The 23,122-nt window shown below is 38.1% G+C and overlaps 1 protein-coding gene and 1 pseudogene across 3 annotated transcripts in view; one reads left to right on the top strand and one right to left on the bottom strand.

The window, feature by feature from the left end:
* Positions 1 to 23,122, bottom strand: part of Bmp5 (bone morphogenetic protein 5) — a 143,016-nt gene that overhangs the window by 65,781 nt on the left and 54,113 nt on the right. For all 3 annotated transcript variants that reach the window (XM_087905378.1, XM_085689397.2, XM_048423970.3), the window contains exon 3: positions 11,582 to 11,730. In XM_087905378.1, the coding sequence (XP_087761504.1) occupies positions 11,582 to 11,730 (149 nt within the window). The remainder of the gene's footprint in view (positions 1 to 11,581; positions 11,731 to 23,122) is intronic.
* LOC148122227 (small ribosomal subunit protein uS9 pseudogene) lies at positions 20,900 to 21,449 on the top strand (annotated as a pseudogene).

Below are 23,122 nucleotides of genomic sequence, written 5' to 3'. Positions count from 1 at the left end.
ATATAAGCATGACAGAAACAGAAATCACTCTGAAATGTGGAAATTTTTAGATTGAATTTCATGTTTAATTTTGTTAATGAAAGCTTTCTGAGGGTCTTAAGGGGAAAAAGAATAGTAAGCTGGTGAATGCAGTAAGGGTTCCCTGGAAACGTTAACAATCACAGACTTTCAATTACAAAATGTCTTGTGGTCTCTCATACATGACTACTTGAGAATTTACGTATGCTTGGCATTTCTCCTTTACACATACAAGAAAAGCCGTGTGACCTTTCTTGCTTTCTTTGTCTCCACAATGCCTCTCTCTCTGATTTATGTAGGAAAATGTTTTGAGTTGCAGGCATATTGTGGCTTATTTCAGATGTGAGGTGTTTGTACACTGCACTCTCTCTGTGTACAGTCCTTAGATTGTGTGATGTTCAGAGTGTGAGCACGCACTCAGCTTGCAGTTGGTTTATTGTTATCTGATATGTCTTCGAAAGTTCACGAGTGGTGATATTCCACAACACATCAATCTTTAGACTGAAGGTCAACTAAATGGAAAATGCTTCTGGTAATACTAGGTCATGACATCATAGAACACACCCATGGCCATTAGCTGTCATTGTCAGGCATTATTTTTTTGTATTTGGGTCTTAAAATCTATTTGTTTTACACATTGATTTAGTGTCCAGACTATAACAAAATTATCTACTTTTATTTATGCATTCTATTTCTTAGAGTATTTAAAGATAACCCTTTTTCAAATTGTCACTTCATTTATTCCTATACACTCATTGAAAATTCATGCTCTAATTATCCTCAGTGTTAAACAATACACAGAGGGCATATTCATCTAGAACAAAGCATGGCAGTGTATGTTCCTTTTCCACCTGGAACAGTGAACAACATGTGTGGTTCATGTCAGTCTTGGGATTTGGAGACTCACTATTTATTTATTTAAAACCATCAGTCATTTCATTACCATAAATTTACCAAAAGAGGATCATATAGGCTTATGAAAAAAAATGACTTAATTGCTTTCTAAGATAAGGATCAGATAAAGAAAAGGAACACTATTAAATCTTTAAATGTTTTCTAAAATTCTTAAGTAGACATAATTCAACTTTTTGAACTTGGATAAACAATAGTGAGATAGTGCATTCAAAACAATAGTGACAAAAGGAAAACATCACCCCTGGTCTATAATTTCTTCTGCTCCTTACTAACTCTGTCAGATAACATTCAGATTGATCAGTCATATAGATCCTCTTACCCTTGAAACAGATCCATAGCCATTTGGCAACACAGAGGACTTACATGGATATCTTCACCTAAGGTATAAGTGACACTCCAAGGAGGATTAGGAAAATACAGTCAATTTTCTTAACCAGAATTTTCTATTTAAAAAGAACAGATTCAGAAAAAAAATAGATTCAGTATGCTAAGCTTAGACAGTGCATAAGAATCAGTCTTCACTCAGACAAACCAGACTTTAGAATGTAAATTTGGTAATTTGCACATTAGTTTAAGGTATTAACCTTTAGATCAAGGTTTAACCATTAGAGGCTGCCATATATGTTTCCAATTATAAATATGCTACATATCAAAAATCGTCATGAATTTGGGAAATTCTGATGTTAACAGGGTATATTGATGGGACATAGGACTATGTAATTCTGGGGACGTAATTTACTGGCACGTTAAAATATTCTGCATTTAAGAGGAAAGAATATAATATTTTTAAACCTCTCAAAGTTATAGAAAAAGTAAACTATGAGCCCTTATTAGCACCATCATAATAGTTCTGAAATTCCAGAAATGAAAAATAAAACTCAGAAGTTAGGGACTAGAGAAGGAGAGAAGAAAAGCCTGGGCAACACGGGGCGGGAGGCCCTGACTGCTCTTGGGACTGGAGAGGGAGGAGAAGGGGGAGTGGGGGGAGTGGGAGGGTATTGGGAGGAGGGGAGGAAGTGAAAATTTTTTATAAATAAATGAATAAATAAAAAAGCCTGGGCAATAAAATTTTAAAATGCTTCATCTTCACTGTCTGAGACCTAAAGACTTTTTTAAAGTTTTCACAATAATCTTGGTGGAAAACAGGGGCACAAATTCTTTGTACTATGAAAATAGAATAAAGAAAACTTTTGTGAACCAATAAACAAAAAAAGTGATAATATCTGAGAAGCAGATAAATGGGCCAGCCTGGGCTAATCATCTAAACAGAAAAACACCCAACAGTAGCTGCCCTGACTAGCAGGGACTCCTTGTAAGTTCTTCCTATTACTTATGAAAGCTCTTCATTTTTGAAGGGAAAATGTAACCCTGGATGATTTGGAACTTGCCATGTAGATCAAGTTGGTCTTCTCTCTTGCAGAGGTCTGCCTGCCTCTGCCTACCAAATGCTGAGATTAAAGACTTGTGTTACCATGCCCAGGGATTTTCTGATTCTTTTATGGGGAATATCATTATATAATGGTGACGCTCCATAGCTTTCTAAAACTAACAGCACTACATACATTAGGAACCATTAGTACTTGCTCATTAGCAAAGATGGTGGGGAATTTGGGAACCATGACTATGTGATTATTAAACTATTGGTATCCTATTATCTTTAAGAAATGGTTTCAATGTTTAAGGTTTACTAAGGCATAATCAGAATCTCAAAAACTAATTTATATTGCAGCATCTTTGGATTAGAAAATGTCTGCAATGTTAAAGTAAGTCAGCCTTTCATAAATCAGTCATGTATACATGTGTGTATATATGTACATTGTGTGTACACAGATGTATGCATGTATATGTGTGTCTGTACATGTGTGTGTGTGTGTGTATTATGTCCTTTTGAGAGACAAGGATCTTACCTCCCTTATCTTTCTGATACAATTAGTTGCCCCAAAATAACTTACTCTTTCCAAGAAAAAAAATGTGGCACTCAGAAAAACTACCACATCAGGATTTAATACAATGATATTTTATTGCCTATAAATTTCAAACAATGTAAGCACAAGTTGACAATGCCCCATGACTCAGTGTGTTGATTTCATTGCTTTCGTATCCTTGATTGAAACATATATAAAAGTGTCTTACCAGTAAGACAGCCAGAGTGATTGAGCACACACTTAATGAAAACCTAGAACAAGCAAAACAAAGCCCCACCTACAAGTGTGCCCCTAACTTAACTTCAGAATGTTACCTATAATACCACTCCTCTATGAACTAGTCATCTCTTATGAATTTACTGAAAAGACACATTTAAATTATTTTTTCTACCACTGCACTGAAAGAGCTTTTCCTATGATAAAGTTGCACCAGTCAAGAGTTACCTCCATCCCAAAGAAGAACAACAGACTTTTATTCCTACTCTACTGGGGGCCAGGCGCTTCCATCTAAGATAGCTCCGCACTTCTTTCAGTGATCCCTATAACATTCATTTCACTGTTGTTATGACTCAAATTGTAAATGTTTGATCAGAGTTAATATATTAATCTATTATGGTGGCTGGTGTTCTTTCAAGTGTACACAAGCTAGAGTCGTTTAGGAAGAGGAAGCCTCGGCTGAGCAAATCCCCCACCAAACAGGCATGCTGGCAAACTTTGGAGCATTTTTCTTGATCAATGATTGAGGTGAGAGGGCTCAGCTCACCCCGGGGACTGGTGATATTGGGTGCAAAAGAAATCAATCTGGGCAAGCCCGGAAACAAGCCAGTATACAGCTCTCCTCCTTGGACTCTGGATCAGCTCCTGCATCCAGATCCCTCTCCTGGCTTCCCCTCAGTGAAGAACTAACTTCACTGTGGGACAGTGAGCTGAAATAAACCTTTTCCTCCCCAAGTTGTTTCTGGTCATGGTGTTTTCTTAGAGCAATAGAAACCCCAACTAAGGCAGAACTTGGTAACAGGAGCGTGCTGTTCCTGCGACAGACCTCACCTTCTGTTTGGGAAGGATTCTGGAATGAATTTGGAATTTGGGTCTAGAAAAACCATTGAGTGCTCAGAGCTTAATGAGCTGTTGTGGGAACGTAGATTATTCTGAGAGCAGTGCAGCCGACGGAGGACTAACTGGTGAAGTATCAGAGGGGCATTTAAGAGTCCCTTAAAGACTCTCAGGGCCATTTATATGATATTTTGAATTAAGAACCACTAAAGTGAAACCTTGGCTTTGCTGGGAAAATTGATACTGGACAGCTGGGGCTAAGAATCAGCTGTGCTTCAGAACAGACCAACGTAATTGAGGATAAACCTTCTGGGAAGTGTTTTCCTCCGTGTCAGCACACAGAAGCTGTGCTGCAAAGAGACCAAGGCAATACCTTGGGCTAGCAACCGAACTTGGCAATGTATAAGAATCTCTGAGGTAGTTCTCGTTTTTGAAGGCATAAAAGGTTCATGGAAAGCCACTGAGGCTTGGCACTGAAAGAGGCCATTGTCAAACACGCAGTCTTACTTGCAGTAAAAGCTCCAGAGTTGAAGGAGTCAGGGAAAGCTGAGTATTGGCACCATGTGGTGGGGTCGGGGTCCCTGAAGAGAACCCATGAAAGGCTATCGGTGAGGTGCAGTCTACTTGTAGCAGATACCCCAGCATATTAAAGATTCCAGTACCACGGGATGAGCTCCAAGGACAGCAGCCGCCATGGAGGGAAGCCTCCCTGAGCCTGGCAATGTGCTGCAAAATGTGAGCTGGAGAAGCGAAGCCCTTGGGGTCCCGGGGACTGTGAGAGGGTCCCAGACCTCAGCGCTGAAATCTTTTCACTGTCAAAGTGTGGTTTTGCTTTTATTCAATTATGGTTGTGCCTTGGTTCTTCCCTCTTGAAATAAGAAAGTATTTAACTTGTTACTTTGATTTGACAGGCGCCCACAGTTGGCTTTGAGCTTTGAAAAGAGACTTTGTAATTTTAGAAGAACTTTGGCATTTCTGGGAGACTGTGTATATTTTCAAGAGAATGACCTTTCGAAGCGCTTGAAATTTTAAATGCTGAGTGGCTTTTAAAATTTGAGATAATGTTTTATATTGCAGTATTAATATTAACATACTTTCTTGATGACAAGTGAGGAAGGAACAGGGGTAGTTGAAGAACTACATGTTTTGTGAAAGTTGTCAAGGGGTCAGTTGTGCTGGCTAGTATTTTGTTAGTTTGACACAACCCAGAGGCATTTGGGAAGAGGGGACCTCAACTGAGAAAAATTCCCCCACCACAATGGCCTGCTGGCAAGCCTGTGGGTACATTTTCTTGACTGATGATTGATGTGGGAGGACCAGTCCCATATGAGTGGTACCACCTCCTGGGCAAGTAAGTGGTCCTGGAATGTATAAGAAAGCAGGCTGAAAGAGCCGCAAAGAGAAAGCCAATAAGTAGTACTCCTCGATGACCTCTGCATCATTCCAGCGCCCAGGTTCCTGCCCAACGTCCCTCAGTGATAGACTGTGATGTAGAATCAGAAGCTAAAATAAACGCCTTTCTCCCCACGTCACTTTTTGTCAGGATGTTTATCACAGCAATGTAAATCCAAACTAAAGCATCTCTTTTCCTAACTTCTTCCTAGGGACCCCAACATATCTAGAGGTCTTCAACTATTCAATTTTCATCTCATTTAAATTACATGTCAAAAGTTTATATTCTAATTCATCTATAAACTACAACTAAATTTCTGTCTTTGGCTTGCATCAACTACAATGGAATTTAATTTTGATTAATATTTCAGGAGTCTTTTCTTGATTGGGGTTCAAAATTTAGTGGAGTTTGTAAGCCCTACTTCTATCCTAAACCCAAAGTTTTACCTTGACATAATGGATAATAGACCCATGACTTTCTTCAAAGGCAAATGGACTTTACAGGCTAATTTTTAAAAGAATGCTATATTGTTTGGGGACATTAAACAGTAAACTAACTAAGCAACATTTTGATGGCTTGAAAACAAATGAATCAGAAACATATGGGTTGGATTTTCCTTGACACACAAGCAGGTTTGGATAAAAAAGGAAAAAGTCATTGGCAAAATTCAACCTGAGTATTGCCAAATATAAAATGTCTGAAAACAGGGCTTTTAAACCGACATTATAATGAACCCCAAAACACTATCTTTGTTTTTCCATCCTTAAATTATTCTATAAATCTGTGTTTTAAAAAGAAGGAATTAATTTGCTTGGAGGGTTTAAATACACAAAGTACCAAACAGTGGAAAACTATCATGTTGGAGGGTTGGAGAGAGACCCAAGTCTTAAAAGTGGGATTAAAATTACCACCTAATGAACTATGTACATATGTGTAAAAAATTACATATATATATTAGAAATGTTCATGAAGACCATGTAAGTCAGATAATTATGTTTTTACAATTCAGGAGAGTGGGGGTCTTACATTGTAGATCTAAGCCAGTTTACTATTTTAAAAAATAACATTTATTTTTGCCACAGAAACTAGTAGCCGTCAATGAAAGAATGCTGGACAGCTTTGACAATGATTTTGTTTGTACTTTGTATAAAATAATTTGTCTGAAAGTCCCTGGATTTTGCCAGAAAAAAAAAGGAGATATGTTTGAAATATTTGCTTTGTTTTGTGGAAACAAGCAAATGGAGCTCTGAAAATCATCTGTTAAGCATGAAAATTTTTTCAACAAAATATCCTTAAACCCTCATGACAGATCCATTGCAGTTCATTTGTCAAATTTCTGAAAAGATTATTTCACAAACAGGCATAGTTTCCACAGGTTCTCTGAGTCACAATGCTGCTTTTTATTTCAACAGCCTTTTGATTTCTAAAATATATTTAGAGCATTTTTCTTTACAGGAGAGTGAAAATAAAATCCAATAGTATATCTCACCAACTTTCTTCTCTTTTTGTGATTGAAGCTATTTAACTAGACTGTGGTTCACTCTTGTTAACATGTGGGCCACAAAGGCCTTATTTAACTTTCAAGGTAGCTTTTTTCAGTATAGTTTATTACATTTTATTCATTTATTTATGTGTGCATGTGTATATGTTTGAGGGCTGTGCATTCCATGAAATATTCATGGAGGTTAGAGGACAGCTTTCAGGAATCAATTCAGTCCTTCTACCTTAGAGGTCTTGGGAAGTCAGGTCATTACGTGTGGCATAAGGTGACCTTACTCATTGAGTCACTTCACTGTCCCTCAAGACAGTTTTTTTTAATACATGTGTCCGTTGTGCCAAGCATGGTAGATACAACCATAAGTGAGAGATGCACAATTCCTGACACTATGAAACGGATATTCATTCAAACACGCAATCCAAATTGGTTCCTTTGACTGATAAAAGCAACAACTATACTTTCTTATGACGCATGATCTAGTCACAAGAGTAGACTATGCTTGATGTAGACACCATGCTCCTTCTACAACTTTGTTCACCTTCTTAATAGCATCTGCAGCCATTTTTGTGCATGAAAGTTGTTCTACCCCGCTCTAGATGGTTAACTTTCCGCGAGAGAGCACACCATTGCCGCGCTCTATATTTACTGACATTGTTGCCTTGCCCAGGAATAAGTCACCCTTCCAGTTCCTTCCACTTCCCACTGCCACTCCTCACACCGCCAAAATTCTCTCTCTCTCTCTCTCTCTCTCTCTCTCTCTCTCTCTCTCTCTCTCTTTCTCTCCCTCCCTCTCCCCCCCTCCTCACCTCTGTTTCTTGAGATCCTATCCCAAAACTGGGTATGTAGATGCAAATCAATGATAGAATGTTTGTCTAGCATGCAGGAAAGCCTGACTTCTATCCCAACACCACATATACCTGGGGGAGTGGCACTTATCTTAATCCCAACACTTCAGTAGTGGAGGCAAGAGGATAAGACAATGAATGTCTCCTTGGCCACCTAATATATTTGAGGCCAGCCTGGGATACATAAGGCCATGCCTCAACAAAACAAAATATTTTGCTTAGAAAGTACATTCATAAAGTAATACTGCAAATAAATGACGGTCTGTTGGCTCTGAAGCAATGTTCTGTTTGCCATTTTTCTTTACCGGAGAGGATAAATAAAATTTAATTGAGAACTCTGAGAACATACACCATCAGTGGGAATGAGTAAGACTGTAAAGAGCTGAAACATCTGGTTATTTCTATTTATAGGAAAATAATGTCACATATATATATTTGCTATGAGACGGCAGTTAATACAACTAATTTACCAGGAGGGTCCTCCGTCTTCCAAGGCCATGCATACTCCACTTCTGGTTAAAATCAAATCTGGTCCCAGTGATAAGGGACCATAAAAAAGGAGCAACTAGATAGCTAATCTGTTGTTTTTGTGAATGCTGAACAGAGGCAAGAAAGGAAGACACCAGAACTGAAACAAAGTCATCCTAGGCATGATAGTGCTTACCTACAATCTCAGCACTTGGAAACTTGAAGCAGGATCATACGTTTAAAGACCACCTAGGCTTCACTGTGAGACTCTGTGTCAAACTAACAAGATGGATCTGCCAAGGGCTTGTGCAGAAATACTTCTTACACAGGGTAACCTGCTGCTAACTGAATATGTTCTAACATTGACTCTTACATATATTCTGCCTGTGATATTTGTTTCAAACAGAGGCATGTTTCTTTAAAGACTTATTTTATTTTTATGTGTGTGGATGGCTTGTTTGCACATAGGTCCATGTACCACATGCACATGGGGATCAGAAGAGGTCAACAGCCCCAAAACTGGAGTTACAGACTATTGTGAGCTGTCATGTTGGTGATGACAAATGAACCTAGGTCCTCTGCAAGAGTAACAAGTGTTTTTAATTGCTAAGCCATCTCCTCAGCCATTACACATAGACATATTTTACCCCGAGACTGGGAAAACGTATCTAGCCTGTATTGGGTGAAGGTGTTAATATGGTAAAAAGATCATTGTTCTTCCCTCATTTATACCATTGAAAGAATGGACCCCAAGAAATGAGAATTTCTCAAAAATCTTCTGCTGAAAGAGAAAAGTGCCAAAGCCCTTCTGGCAAGCAAAATAAAGAACTTGCTAGATGATGTTGGAATAGAAACTAACCTCAAAGAAAATACTTGATTCTGAGACAGTGCTGGATGAGTAACCATACCTGGTGGTCATGCTTTGTTAAGTATATCCCTTGTTTCCTATGTAAACCTTATCCTCATGTCAAGACCCTGAAGATAGACTTGGATGGGCAAGGATCACAAAATGTCTTTGAACCTCTTACCAGTGTGATCATATTGAATAAGTATTTCCTTTCTGGCCTTTATTATTTTATTTAAAAAAACAGTCTTAAAGACTATTTATGCATGAAAGACCAGAGAGCCTGTCACATTTAACTATTTTAATATTCTTCACATTAGACTTCTATTGAGACAAGGAAAACTATCAAAAAGTAGGCTCCGAATTAACACTCAAATTCTAAAAATTTGAAGTATTTGAAAGACTTTAATACTAGTTTATTTTAGGCTCAAAATGATAAATAATATAATAATTCTTAAAGGCATAATTACTTGTGAAGTATAAGAGAAATAAATATGGGCAAGTAGAAACTCAATATATAAGGTTCTTAGAGAGAAAAGAAATCGACAGTAGAGCAGAAATGAAATTGTATAAATAGTGAAATAAATAGAAAAGCAATAGAGGCAAAGAATGAAAAAAAGCAAAACTTCAGAAAATGTATGTGTGGTAAGAGAAGGAGTGGAAATTAAAAAAAACAAACAGGATGATCATGTTTCATAGATTTCTTGATTTGTTTAGTTAGACATTTCAGGCATATCCCCTGGGAGAACTCTTGGATAAGTACACACCACTAATTTAATTTCTCTCCCTTGGGCCACATACCAAGGAGGAAACAATGGGCTCCACCCCCACAATACTGATTTCCCAGTCACATATCTGACCATAAGTGTTCAGTAGTCTAAGACTGAGAATTATTGGAAACTCATCTAAATATGTTCTTTTCCTTGGCTTACATTTATAACGCTTAAACTTGATGATTTTCAACAATAATTTCAAATTTATAATTAGAAAACATCCTACAGTCCAACATAATTGAATTGCTTTCAAAATTTTTAATTTTGGTATCACAAATGAAAATCTGTGGAAAAGTTTTCATTTGGAGTCGGAAGAGTCCAAGGCTTTAGCCAATAACACATTTGGTAGGAACTACTTTTTTAGATCAAGATTTGAAGGCACATGAAACATTTGCTTGATGAACCTTTTGACATATCTAATTTGTGACTATCAACCTCATTCCACACACAGTCCTTGGAGTCAGAGTATTGTTTATGATGTCACAAATAGGCTATAAAGCTGGCTGACTATCAGTGAACCAGGATCACCAAGAAATCTTAATACATACAGCTATTACTTTCTTTGAAAGAGACCAAGACAGACCCTAATTGGGTGTAAGTGTGGAGTCCATTAAGGCAACAGTCTACTACATCAGGAGAACTAAACAGATTACATTCTAGGAGCAATGCCTGATTCTTGGAAAAAGCAAAGGCAGTGAAACTTAAACAAGAACATCTTCTGATCAAACAACCTTTAAATCCATGCTCTGTGAACCTAAGGGTAACGTTAGAAGGATATAGAGTTTGAGGAAACGGATAGCCACAGAGGGAATTTTTAAATATTTAAAAATTACAAAGCAAGCGTAGCATACAATTGAATAATTAGGTTCTACCCTCCTATCATGACAAATATAATTCTGAGTGACCTAAAATCTTAGGTTTGAATGATAATGTTTGAGCTCTATGTGATCAAGAGCTAACAAGGCTCTGAAAAAAAAACTGACTTAGGCATCTCTGTCCTTATCTGAAGGGGCCAAGGTTCTTGCTATACAGTCTACAGAGTCTGACCCTTTTGTCTGAAATGCCCATCCCTATAATGTCTACCACTAATCATATCTTCCTTATCTGGAGGATAAGAGCTTATTCCCACCCACTGTATTATTCTCTACACCATGGCAGGCCCAATAACATCACCATCATGACAAAGTGATCACCACTTTGGGTCTTACTCAGGGCAAACTTCAGGAAGCCTTTTCTGCAGACGCTTTCTTCCATTGTTATCTCCAGCATCAAAGTACACAGCGCATAGTAGGTCCTCGGTGAACACGTGTGCACAGGAGAATTAGAATTTTGTCTGAGGTTCCTAAAATGACCCCTTCCATAGATGACTCTAGAGCAATTGTCACATTTATCACTAAATATCACAGCATGTTCACAACTTTGGGCAATTTTTTCATGATGATTACTCCATCCTTTCTCCTTCCTTGTATTATTAATTGCTAGTTCTTTATTTTTCCTACCATGTTCAGGGGAAAAATTGTATGTGTCCCCATAAGCACAGCCAAGCCTTAGGTCCATAGCACTCTTCATATTGGTTATACCGCAGTAGTGTTACTGGTTTTTTTAGCACCACATTGAAAACCTCCTTAGAGCAGAAGTGGTGTCTACTGTTTACCATGCCCCCACTAGTACCCAAATCCAGTCAATTCATGTATAGAGAATAAAAACAGCTCCATGGGTTGATTTATCAACCTTTGGCATTATCCTAAAGAGTGTATTGCCTTATGCATAGGTATAAAGCATTGATTAAAGAACACAAAAAGTCATGGGTCTAAGCAAGGCCTTTGTAAACATTTAGGTCAGGACTTACCATCCCCGGTCTCTGCGCAGAGCTGTAAACCCAAATTGTTCTGTGGGTTAATCACCCAATGGTTGCTGGTCACAGTGATATCGAAGACAAGCCAGCCTACATCCAAAGCTTGTGCCTTCCTTGTGTCCAGCAGGAAAAGATCCGCATCCCTAAGGAGAAAGGAATGAAGAGGAAAAAAAAGAAAGCTTTGAATGAAGCCCATAATTTCTCCTATGAAAGTGAAAACATTTTAAAGGCACTTTAAAAGTAACAGGAGTTAGAGAACGAGGAAGCAGAGGACGCACACTGATGAGCAATAAGACACTGCCACCTCCCAGCCCAAACCTGGGACTTATTAGGAATAGCTGAAAGTAATTTCTATTTTTCTGTTTCTCATTGTCATTTCATGCTAACTTAATGGCCTTAATTTGTTCCCTGTTCTCATCAGAGCTCCCTCCAACCAACATCTGTTAGTACCCCTTAAAAAAAAGAAAAATTATTAAAATGAATTGAGACAGAAATAAAAGTAGCTGCTCCGATTTGGATGAGTGCAGACTCTCGGAGGAGCCCGGGCAGGGGATGTGGCAGCATCTGGTTTAGGGATAATTGTCTTCTACTTTACAATTTTAATATAATAGTTTTATGGATAATGAAGTCCAGAAGGAGTCACTAAGTGTGCCACTTTATGAAGAGGTGAGTCTCATGAGTGGGGAGGCACAGCCCACAACGGTATGCTGTCACTTCCTCTGTGAGTCAGCATTCCCTTGCAACAATCATGGCACTGAAGAGAGGTGCAAAGGAACTAGAACAATCAGAACGGGGTGGCAATTAACATCTGTGAAGAGATCCTGAATCTTGATTGTGCTATTAAGTTATGAACATATGTTTGTTGGACTGTAGAGAATGGTTTCATATGTTCTTTCCCTACCACCATCAAACGGTGAGCTAAATGTGCCTTCTCCTGGCATTTCATTTTATTAATGAAATCAGGGCTCAGATCAATCAATTGTAAAACACCGAAGCCCTGCCAACATAAAGTAAAAACAAATCAACGGCAACAGCAAATACCACTAGTATCATTTTTAATGGATTTTTCTACTGTTCCACGTCTTTTGTAGAGCACACTCTATAAAGATAAAACTAAAGCTATGCCATAGTAGGCTGCATAATGCCACTTCAGAGGTGTCTCAAAAATACAGAAAAAATTTGCATAAGTCATACCTAGAAATTACTTCAGAAAACTCAAAAATTGTATTTATAAAAGTGAAACTCCTGGTCAATATTTCACTTCTTCAGTTTTACTTGATCTATGTCATTCGTTCAGTAACCAGAGAAATTAAATTCAGTGGATATGACAATCAAATCATCTAATTATCTAATATTACGAGATACATACTCAGCATGCTTATCATGTAAAGGCTGCAGACACAGAGGATGATGCAGAAAGTGGTTTGGGCAATTCTACAGACTTCTGATGAGCAGAAAGCGCGAGGCAGGGAAGCGCCACACGGTGCCACACGAGTTTTCAGGACCCATCTTACCCATTCTCATCAGACAATGTCAAACAAATTTTTGCCTTTCCTAACTTGAGAAGGCCATCAAATATATCGAATAAGGAAAACCTGAGAAAATCAGGGTTGCCCTTAGTTTTGAGCCATTTGATACGCATCTCTGAAGCTGCAATCTTTTTAACTAACCACACTGCTTATTTGTTAAACGGGAGTCACTGTGTCTTGGAAAAGACTCAAGGGTTGCACAGCTTTCAGACAGCTCTCTTCTGAAATATGATACAGTGTCCCAATCATTTCTGCAAAGCTGATGCTCCATCCGTTGAAGCTCTTGAAAAACAATAGATAAAAATAAGTACCTTTGTGTTTAGAGTGTGTCTATGTATGCACACATGTTTATGTACATGTGTCCATGTGAGTGCATGTGCAAGCATTTGGAGACCAAAACTTGACATCATGTACCTTCCTCAATCACTCGCCACTTTATTTTCTGAGATGGAGTCTGTCACTGAGCCTAGAGATCATCGATTCGAAGAGGTCAGCTAGGATGGTCCAGAGATGCTCCTGCCTCTGCCCCTCAGCACTGGGACTGCAGTGTGCATCACCACACCCAGCTTTTTATTTTTAGTTTTTTAACATGGGTGTGGGGATCCAAACTTGAGTATTCAAGTTTATATGGTAAACACTCTACCAACAGAGATATCTCCCCAGAGCCCTCAAAGGGGGTAATTTTGATAGGTTAAATTAACAATATTCTGTAGGTAGACATTTAGGTGATATTTTCTATTATTTTAAAACTGTATGACATCATCTTTTCATAAAAGAAAAGGTGCCATCCAAGATCAATTCATAAATCTTTCTAACATGTTCAGTATCAGTAATAACTATAGATTTGATGCATATGTTTAGGGGGGAATCATAGCACCGGACTTGTGCAAACGCTAAATGTCTGCATTTCACTGACACAAACTGCAATGCACTAGAAGACAAATCTACAAAGAAGCATGGTTTCAAAAATCCATATATTCTAGTCTACCTCTGAAGTTATAGATATTCAACTGATTTCATAGGTGTCAACATGTTTTCCTACTCTCGAACAAAATTATTTTCTTCTTATCATTTCTTTTATTTATCCTTTCGCTCTTTATAGAAAAACTTCTACATTACTTTCAGGCAATGAAATTTGCTTCGGGATAATCAAGTATTTTATCAATGAATACAATGGTGGCCATTCTATGATTTCATTCATGTGATTCCATTCATGATTGTAACTTAAAATAAACCCTCTCTAAGTCTGCACAAAATTAGGTGTGAATTCCTTTGAAGTATAAAATTTCTCTACCAAGAACTTTTATCACTGGGAGAAGTAGAAAAGTCTAATCATTTCCTATGAACAGTCTAAAATAAACCTGTCACTCAGTCTCACTGTTTTTATTTGACATTTTTTCCTGAACTTAGGACCTCATGCATGCTAGTCAAGAGCTCTACCACTACGCCAGTCCTTTGACTGAAAAAGGATAAACTCTTGTTGTTTTAAGGTGCCCACACTTTTTGTAGTTCACAATAGCAACGTCAAGAAATCACTGATCACTTAACTTGGAAATTTTCCTACATGAAAAAGAGAGTTCACTAATATAAAATACTAAAGAAAACAGGGAGAAAGAAAACATGTCTATAAGCTCCTTGGGAAATGAAGCTATCAATGGATGATAGAAAAAATAAATGGAGTTTTAGAAATCGAAATGCAATTGGTTGAGAAGTGAATGAGAAAGTGAAAGAATTGGAAAGGAGAAATAGCATGTAATTTGGGGCCTTAAGTGGCTACAAAATCAAGTAGGAGGGGTTTTTCATTAAATACAAAATGTTGCTTATAGGATCTATTTACATACATATTCACAAGACAAAGCATCTATCATTTTAACACAAGATAAATTTGGGTGGACAATATTGAATAACCCCTAAAGTCAGTATTATTTAATTATCTTTCCATAACGCCGCACTTGGAGTTACTTCTTTATGAATCAAACTTCTTTATGAATACGAAACTTCTTTATGAATCAAATCACTTGACAAGAGACAACGAATAACATAATAGTTACTTTTGATAATAATTTAACAATACAGCAACATTTATGCTGCTTTTATTTTTGTACTCTTTTCTCCTGCAATATTTCCAATTATATTTTCTGCATGTTTTATGAAGGTTACTGTATGGCTTGTGGATAATATATTTTCTTGCTTACTTTTAAGTACGTTTGATACACATTTCACATTAGTATTTTCCCACAACCTAAGCAGAGGTGTGACATTTTTGGATCTTCTCTGTCTATCTTAATTAGAGTTTCCATTGCTGTGATAAAACACTGTGACCAAAAGACCTGGGGAAGAAAAGGTTTATTTCACTACATTATCATATCTCAGTCCATGATGGAAGGAAGTCAGGGCAGAAACCTGGAGGCAGGAGGTGATGCAGAGGCCATGAGGGCGGGATTGTTTATAGGTTTGCTCCTTGTAGCTTGCTCATCCTGCTTTCTTATAGCACCTAGAACTACCAGCCCAGGGAAGGGACCACTCACAGTGAGCTGATCCCTCTCACATCAATCATCAATCAGAAAAGTCTACCATAGGCTTGTTCACAAGTCAACCGATAGGAACACTTTCTCAGTTTAGGTTTCCCCTTCCAAAATGGCTCAAGCTTCTGGCAAGTTGATATGAAACTAGTCAATATGCTCTGAGATGACACACTGCAAGTGTGCTTTCCCAAAGCCAGAAGAATTATGCAATTGCCTTTGGGAAGTTCATTTAAGATCTATACTTAAAGTTTTGGATCTGTGAATTAATCCATCTCTCTTAAACTTTCAGGAGATTTGTTAATATGTTCACCATAATGGATTTTAACCCCTAAATCAAATTAGGATAAAATATTAATTTGAAAGAACATAAAGAAGTAAAATGACTTATATAATCAATAATGATACTATAAGAAATTTTCCTGATGGTCTAACTTTATGTATAAATACAGATCTCAGTCTCTCTATCTCTTTATGTATGCATATTAATAATTAAGATACACTGTTAAATTAGTCAATTTAATATATAATTTATTACACAATAATATATTATTAATAGATATTATATTATATGATATATACTATTTAATTTACTTTTGTTGTGACATAAAGCACCCTAAAGAAGTAAGAGTTTACTTTGGTTTACAACTGGAGGGGGCACAGTTAACTATGGTAGGGTAGGGAAGGCATGGCAGTAAGGACAATCTGTGGTTGATCACAATAAACCCACAACAAGGAAGCAAACCACAGACAGGAAGTGAGGCTGACTAAGACTTGAGGCTTGCCTCTATTGCTTCACTTAATTCAGCAGCAAGCCACCTCCTACCTTCATATCCTACCCAAACAACCTTACCAGCTGAGGGACAAGAGTTCAAACACGTGGTCCTATAAGGACCATTTTCTATTAAAACAAAGTGTGGCCACAATAATAAATTATAATTTCTGAATTTTGTCTGAAAAGTTTGCCCAGCCCCAATGGTTATATCTAGATACACTTCCACATCTAAGACTCAGGGAACGCTGCAGAAGAGGGAACAGAAAGCTTCTAAGAACCATGGGATCAGGCAGTTTACTGTGAGATGGTGTCTCCTGGCGATGTCAGGAACTATACCCATAAGGTTGGTGTGGGAGGATTGTCTGTATTCTGTCAATCATGTATTTTAATAAAATGCTGAATGGCCAGGCAGAAAGTATAGGTGGGAAAACCAGACAGGAAGTAGAGGTGGAACAAAGAGAACGGGAGTATTCTAGGAAGCAGGAAGCTCCCTCTCCAGTTCTAGCCAGACCACCTGAGAGGAAAGATGTAAGCTGCCCCCCTGGAAAAGGTACTGAGCCATGCGGCTAACGTAGATAGGATAAGGGGGTAATATGTGTTATAAGAGCTAATAAGTAGCCAGAGCTAAGGGCCAATCAGTTTATAATCTTATGGAGTCCTGTGTGTGATTTTCTTTGTTGCTTGCCGGCTGTGGGGTACTGGGCAGGACAGATACCCCAACAAGCCGGCCCTCATGCTACATAAGGTCTCACCCATATGACTGCCTACACAGGGGCTAAACAAGGATGATACCAATGGACATGCCAATGTGGATGGGGGAAGCCCCAGAGGCCTCAATGCTACACAACGAACAGGCGACTAAGAAAGGCAGAGGGTGGGAGAAATAGCCTTTCCAGAAAGAGTCCAGCAGCTGGTTATTCAGGACCAAGCAGTCAGCCCTGAAAACATACATACAATATCATTACACAAAGCGAGTAGGTTATACTTAGGAATATATACGTATATTATGCAAGCATATGTGCATGGAACACAGTAAAAAGGAGACCATGTATTTGAAAGACAGAAAACAGTGGTATATGGGAGGCTTTGAAGGGAGGAAAGGGAAGGGGGGAAAATGTAGTTATAATATAATCTCAAAAAAATAAAAGAAAATATGGGGGGAAAGGTTAAAGCTTAAATTGTTTACTGATTGATGTTTATCGTTGACCTTTATATCATACAAAACAAGCATGGACTTTTAAAATTATAAAAATCATGAGGATCATTGTTACAGAACATCTGATTCTGCTATATTTCAGATGTTTAGGTAAAAATTGGTCAAACAACCAGGAATTATAGCACATGCCTTTAATCCCAGCACTCAGGAGGCAAAGACAAGAAGATCTCTATGGGTGTGCGGACAGCCTAACCTACATAGTGAGTTTCAAACCAGTCAAGACCACAGAGATTCTGTCTTTTAAAAAAAGGTAAAAGAGTAATATTAACTTAAATTAATGGAAAGTACCACTTAAAAAATAATTTTTAAGCTTGATTTATATGAAGAAAGTCATTATTTTTACATTGTAGGGTTTTACATTATAAATAAATTTTAATATTTGATAAATTTTAAGTATCATTATACCCATTATATCCTATGTTACCCTGCAATAGAAACTAATTTTTATGTGCCACCCAGTAAATATGCAGAAGTTCTTCCAAGTCAATAAGAAAAAAGGGAGATAAAATTACTTCACAGACAGTCCAATCATCTTTCAACCCCAGGAAATGGACACTGTGCCCAGGGTACCTTCTCCAGAGCTCACAAAAATATGCTGTGTCTTACAGTCCACCTGAGAAACCTTCAGGGAAAAATCAACAGATCTGCTCTTTTCTGAACCAAATCATTCCCACATTCAGGTCAGGCTTAGAGCTGAAATCTTCTAAAGCAGCAGAACTTCCCACCTTGGAAATATGATCGCTTGGGAGAGGATCATTCTTCGTCAGTTAAGGGGGATGCCCTGGGTCTTTTAGAAGGTTTAGCAGCACCCACTGTGCAAGCTCAGCATATCCACACATTTCGATGCCGGTGGTATCCATACAGATCTCACACCATCCCCATTATTGTGACAACCAAAAATACCTTCAGACATTGACAAACGGTCCCTAGGGAGCCACGTGGCCCTGGCTGAGAAGCACTGATAAAAATCAAGTTTGATCCCAGTATATAAAAAATATAAGCTGTATTTGAGTGCTGTCCTGCACTGGACGCAGTCAGCCCAGGCTCCTTTGAGAGCCCTGCTCTGCTATCCTCAAGGGCCCAGGAAATCTTCCAGTGTAGAAACTGTCAGCATGCATACATTTGAAAGAATGTCCACAGAAGAATTCCAAATCTTAAAGAAGCAGAAAGGGGAAGAGACGGTGTGAATGGGAAGCTGACCATGAACGGAAACGATGACAGCTGACCATGAACTGAAACACACCGAGGACAGTAGGTAGCCAATGGCGTGGAGTGGTCTAGCTTAACACAGTTCTACAGTGAAGGCTAGAGATTTATTTCCATAGTAGAGCATTAGAAAAAATGTAGACTTCTAAAAAAACTCATTTTCATTAGGGAGGGAGATAGAGAGAGTAATTTTTAGTTCAAATGAAGCACTTTAGTCTAGCGCTAGACACAGGAAATGTCCATTAAATGAACCATCACTACCCATCTTGCTGTTGATCGTTTTATTTGGGCATTATTTAATTGATTAAATATGTAGGCTTCCTAGCATTTCAATGTATAATACTTTAAAACTAAAATCCACCCGTTCGTCAGCCTATAAAAAGTTCCTACCCATCCTGAAAGGTAAGCACCTAGAGCCCTCCCCTGAGGCCCCTCACCCGCCCACGTGAAGAACTCATTTCCCTTCCTTCATGCTTCCGCATCACTTAGTGCATACTTACATCATAGTTCTTAGCACATCGTGTGATTGTTATTAAAGTCTGTGTGAGGCAGACTCTCCACATCCCGTGTCCCCCAGGCTATGAGCTTTGGAGATCTTATTTACTCTGCCTTGGGTCCTCTGTGCTCGCTCAACAAAAGCGTGCGTGTGGCGCTCAGCTGCATGATCTGGAAAATTTAATAGTGTGGAAACCTCATTTCTCAATAATGTCAATATATGAGGTGTGACTGAAGAGCAGTGCATTCTATATGGAATTTTGGAGCTGTTGGTTTTATATAAAACGACTCAAATAAATGAAATGATAGAAAAATGTGTTACCTCTTGAGCAAGAAATAAAAAGACCTGGATACCTATCAGAGCACGTCTTTAAATTGCATGCGTTTAAATATGCATAAGCATAAATCATGGATGTAAGAGATGGTAGGAATGAAATATGGAGAGAGTTGTGAGTTCTATAGAATAAACAAGTAGGAAAGAAGGCGATAGAATGGCTCTGTCTGCTTTTCAGTGTGACTGTGTTATAAGGAGTCACAGACTAGCTGGTTACTAGATCAGCCGGGGTCCCGAATGTGAAATGCATTCAAAGCATCATTCTAAAGTGTAGCAGGGATCCCCACCCACACAGAAAAGCGGTACCTTAGGGACAGCGAGCTCCCACATAAGATAATGCATACGCACTATTAGAGGCACTGAGCTAAAAAGTGCAGTCTATGAGGATTTCAACTACTTCTGAGTGTTACATTAAAAATGTTACAAGTTTGATGGTAAAAGCTGTGAGAGATGGCAAGTACTTTGAAAACATGAGACACTATTTTATTTCCCTACCTCTGTTTTAGATCTTTAAGGAATAGCATTTGCGTATTATGTGTGTACATATGTATGTATGTATATGAAACACGAATAAATTATTTCAAAGATTTATTTGAACTTTAAAATTAATTTTTCTATTGCAATTCTTTATGCTTTAACTGTGATCATATAATGTGGAAAAAAGGAATTTTTAGCTTGGTTCCTCTCTTACAGAATTAAAGTCAAATTAGTATGAAAAAAATCAATATGAGAAATAAAGAGAATTAATTCTTAGTTTTCACTGGGGAAAAATTCCTTCCATAGCTTGAGAAATACATGAGAAACTTATTTTTAAATCCTGATATTTTATGTTAGTCCTTCTTACTAAAGAGTGGTTGGGAATTCTACTTAGTGTATATGTAACATAAAGTTGTTTCTCTCTTTCCTTCCCTCTTTCACTCTCTTCATGTGTGCATGAAAAATTATCCTGAAGGAAAAGAGCAATTGACTTGTGCTGGTCAGTTGTCCATTACTATAATGAAAAACTTAAAATAATAAGCATATAGATAGAAGAGAGTTGTTCAGACTTGCAATTTTATCAGTTTCAGTCAGTCTTGGTCAAACTAGCCTTTGGAGCCTTGTCTGAAGGAATACATCGTGGTAGGATTCTGTGACTGAACCAACTACTTGTCAGCCTACTTGTCAGCCATGAGTCAGTGCAGGAAAAAACACAGGGTAGCGCAGACCCTGAAAATCGGCCGAAGCGGCCCCGACCTTTCCTTTTCCGGTGGCGGCGCCGCACGGTGAGGCCCTCGTGTTCATACTCGCAGCTATGCCGGCCAAGGGGCCACTGCAGTCTGTGCGAGTCTTCGGACGCAAGAAGACAGCCACAGCCGTGGCGCACTGCAAACGGGGAAGTGGGCTCATCAAGGTGAAGGGACGTCCCCTGGAGATGATCGAGCCGCGCACGCTGCAGTACAAGTTACTGGAGCCTGTTCTGCTGCTGGGCAAGGAGCGATTTGCTGGTGTGGATATCCGGGTCCGTGTGAAGGGTGGTGGTCAAGTGGCCCAAATTTATGCTATCCGACAGTCTATCTCCAAAGCCCTGGTGGCCTATTACCAAAAGTATGTGAATGAGGCCTCTAAGAAGGAGATCAAAGATACCCTCATCCAGTATGATCGGACCCTGCTTGTAGCTGATCCTCGGCGCTGTGAATCCAAAAAGTTCGGAGGTCCTGGTGCCCGTGCTCGATACCAGAAATCCTACCGATAAGCCCAACTCAAGGATCAGGGTTTACCTTTGTAATAAACATCCTAGGGTTTTAATGTTTAAAAAAAAAAACAAAACACAGGGTAAAGGTCCCACATTCCTCTTCAAGGCCATACTCCCAACTGAATAAGGATCTCTGGTAAAGTTCCCATTACCTCTTAAAGACCTAAGGCACTTCTCAACAGTCCTCCTGCCAAAGATCACACTTTTAACCTAGGGAGGAGCATTCAACCTCAAAACTATAGCAGGACCTGAATAAAAATTGTCTTTTTATTTTAGTCAATAAAAAGTCTATATTAAGATTCAATCAAAATATTCCCAATGAGTAAGACCAGGCATATAAAGGGTTCTTTGGGAAAAGACTTGAGATATTAAATAACAAAGTACAGCTTAATGCCCATTAAATATACATGACTCCCCATCATAAATAATTGCGATGTCAAAATATTAATACATATCAAACCAGTTAGTAGTTCTGATGATAAAACAAATGTTTACAATACTCTTCCTTCCATTGTAGAAAAAAACCTACAAGTAAAAAGAAATTATATAGTTGTATAAATATTAATTAATGCTCAAAATACTATTTTCACATTTCACTTAGCTTTAAGGGATGCTCCCCTTACTTAGTACCAAACAGATGTTTTGTAGGGCATATACAGGCCCTGTGCCTTAATTTTGTAAATAGAACCACTGGTTGGACGTCATGGGCCACGCCAAAAATCCCATCACTTAATAGGCAGACATAGATCTGATTTAGACATAAGTTCTAAACTAGCCTTGACTGTATATAAGACATTGATTGTCTCAAAAAGAACAAAAAAAATCAATGATCAAAATCAGCACTATAGTAAGACTTTTTAAAAATATATAAATATTTTTATTTATGAAAAATATTTCACCCATGGCCAACAATTACTAAGGTTAAAAAAATGACATGAATCTTTCCAATTTCTTATTAGTTCTCTTAAAATTAGCAATGTATTTTTTTTGTCATATCCACAACCTGGAAACAACCTAAATGCCTTGGACCAAAGAATGGATAAGGAAAATGTGGTACATTTACACAATGGAGTACTTCACAGCAGAAAAAAATAACAACATCTTGAAATTTGCAGGCAAATGGATGGATCTAGAAAACATCATATTGAGTGAGGTAACCCAGACCTAGAAAGACAAATATAATATGTACTCCCTCATAAGTGGCTTTTAGACATAAAGCAAGGAAAAAACAGCCTACAATTCACAATCCCAGAGAACCTAGACAACAAAAAGGACCCTAAGAGAGACATACATAGATCTAATCTACATGGGAAATAGAAAAAGAAAAGTTCTTCTGAGTAAATTGGGATCATGGGGACCATGATAGAGGGTAGAAGGAGAAGGGAAAAGGAGGGGGGAGCAGAGAAAAATATATAACTCAATAAAAACATTTTAAAAATAAGATATAAAAATAGCAATGTATATAGAGTAATATTTATTAAAATGATTCTCTTTAATTAGTGCTCCTTGGAATAATAATAAGTGCTACAGATCAAAAATTATATTAATTAATTATTTAAAGACCAGCTAAAAGAAAATTAATAGCCTTTTTAATAATGAGCCTACCTAAGACTCCCTGTTTTGCATTCTGAGCCTTCTCCAGGTTGTCTAGCAGAGGTATGTGACATCAGCTTTTTCTCTTCACCGAGTATGGTGAGAGACTCATGGAATGTTCTTTGGGAAATTA

The sequence above is a fragment of the Myodes glareolus genome, chromosome 4 (genome assembly GCF_982192425.1).
Source record: "Myodes glareolus chromosome 4, mMyoGla1.1, whole genome shotgun sequence".
In the NCBI taxonomy this organism is placed as follows: domain Eukaryota; kingdom Metazoa; phylum Chordata; class Mammalia; order Rodentia; family Cricetidae; genus Myodes; species Myodes glareolus.
Note: the sequence above shows the minus strand (reverse complement) of the source record. Positions and strands in the feature narration are given on the sequence as shown.